Below are 959 nucleotides of genomic sequence, written 5' to 3'. Positions count from 1 at the left end.
ACAGTTGATAATATGCGAACATACGATATTGCAATGAATGTAAAGCAGCTACCACTGAGACCAATGGCAGACAAAAGAAGTAATAGTTTGTTGTTAAAGGTGTCAGTGCAAGAAAGCCTCAGCAAAGAGGGAATATCACAGAAGAACTGAGAGACTAAATTAGAGTGACAAAAGGACAGCTGGAAAGTTTTGGAAGTGTGCACACTTGCAAGGATAAGAGATGTAAGTAGGGAAGTCATCTGAACACAGAATTGATGGTTCATGATCATAGGGTAGAGGAGAGGCTTACAGATGGCCACATAGCGGTCTTGGGCCATGATGGTGAGAAACTGAATCTCTACACATGCAGAAAAGAAAACCAAAAAGATCTGTGCTGCACACCCAGCCAGAGAAATGTTCCTGTGATCAGTGAGAGAGTTGATACAAGCATGAGGTGCAGTAACAGATACAAACCCCATGTCTAAAATGGACAGATTCCTGAGGAAGAAGTACATGGGTGTTTTCAGGGTTTGGTCAACTGTAGTAGCAATGATGATGATAAGATTCCCTAACAGGCTGCCCATGTACACCAGCAGAAACAGCACACTGAGTAGGATCCTGAGCTCCCAAGTCTCAGCAAAAACTTCCAGGAGGAACTCAGTCACCAGGGTGGAATTGGCCATAGTCTCAATGTAAAGGCTTACCTGAAAGAAAAACAACAACTGAGAATAACTTATATTACTTAATATATCACTAGAATTTCTCTTCAAAGTGTTTACTTTGGTTTTCTAAAACTGCCTTTATGTGCAGTATTAGAAAAACATTCTTGGTTTTCTGATGAAAGGCTTGTATATTTGAGATAGAATTTTAAAAATTGGGTTTAAAGAGAAAGAACATTATTTTTATTAGTATTTATGAGTCCTTTTGTATATTTGACATATTAAGCATTATTAATTTCTTTAAATAGAAACTATATGATT

General features: G+C 37.9%; 1 protein-coding gene across 1 annotated transcript; it reads right to left on the bottom strand.

The window, feature by feature from the left end:
* Positions 1 to 2: 2 nt before the first annotated feature.
* LOC110314693 (olfactory receptor 14C36-like) lies at positions 3 to 662 on the bottom strand (the record flags this gene model as incomplete). The annotated part of the gene is made up of 1 exon (XM_021188937.1): positions 3 to 662. A coding segment is annotated over exon 1 (660 nt), but the record flags the coding sequence as incomplete, so codon positions are not given.
* Between the last annotated feature and the right edge of the window lie 297 nt (positions 663 to 959).

Source organism: Mus pahari, unplaced genomic scaffold (genome assembly GCF_900095145.1).
Source record: "Mus pahari unplaced genomic scaffold, PAHARI_EIJ_v1.1 scaffold_13230_1, whole genome shotgun sequence".
NCBI classification, from domain to species: Eukaryota; Metazoa; Chordata; class Mammalia; order Rodentia; family Muridae; genus Mus; species Mus pahari.
Note: the sequence above shows the minus strand (reverse complement) of the source record. Positions and strands in the feature narration are given on the sequence as shown.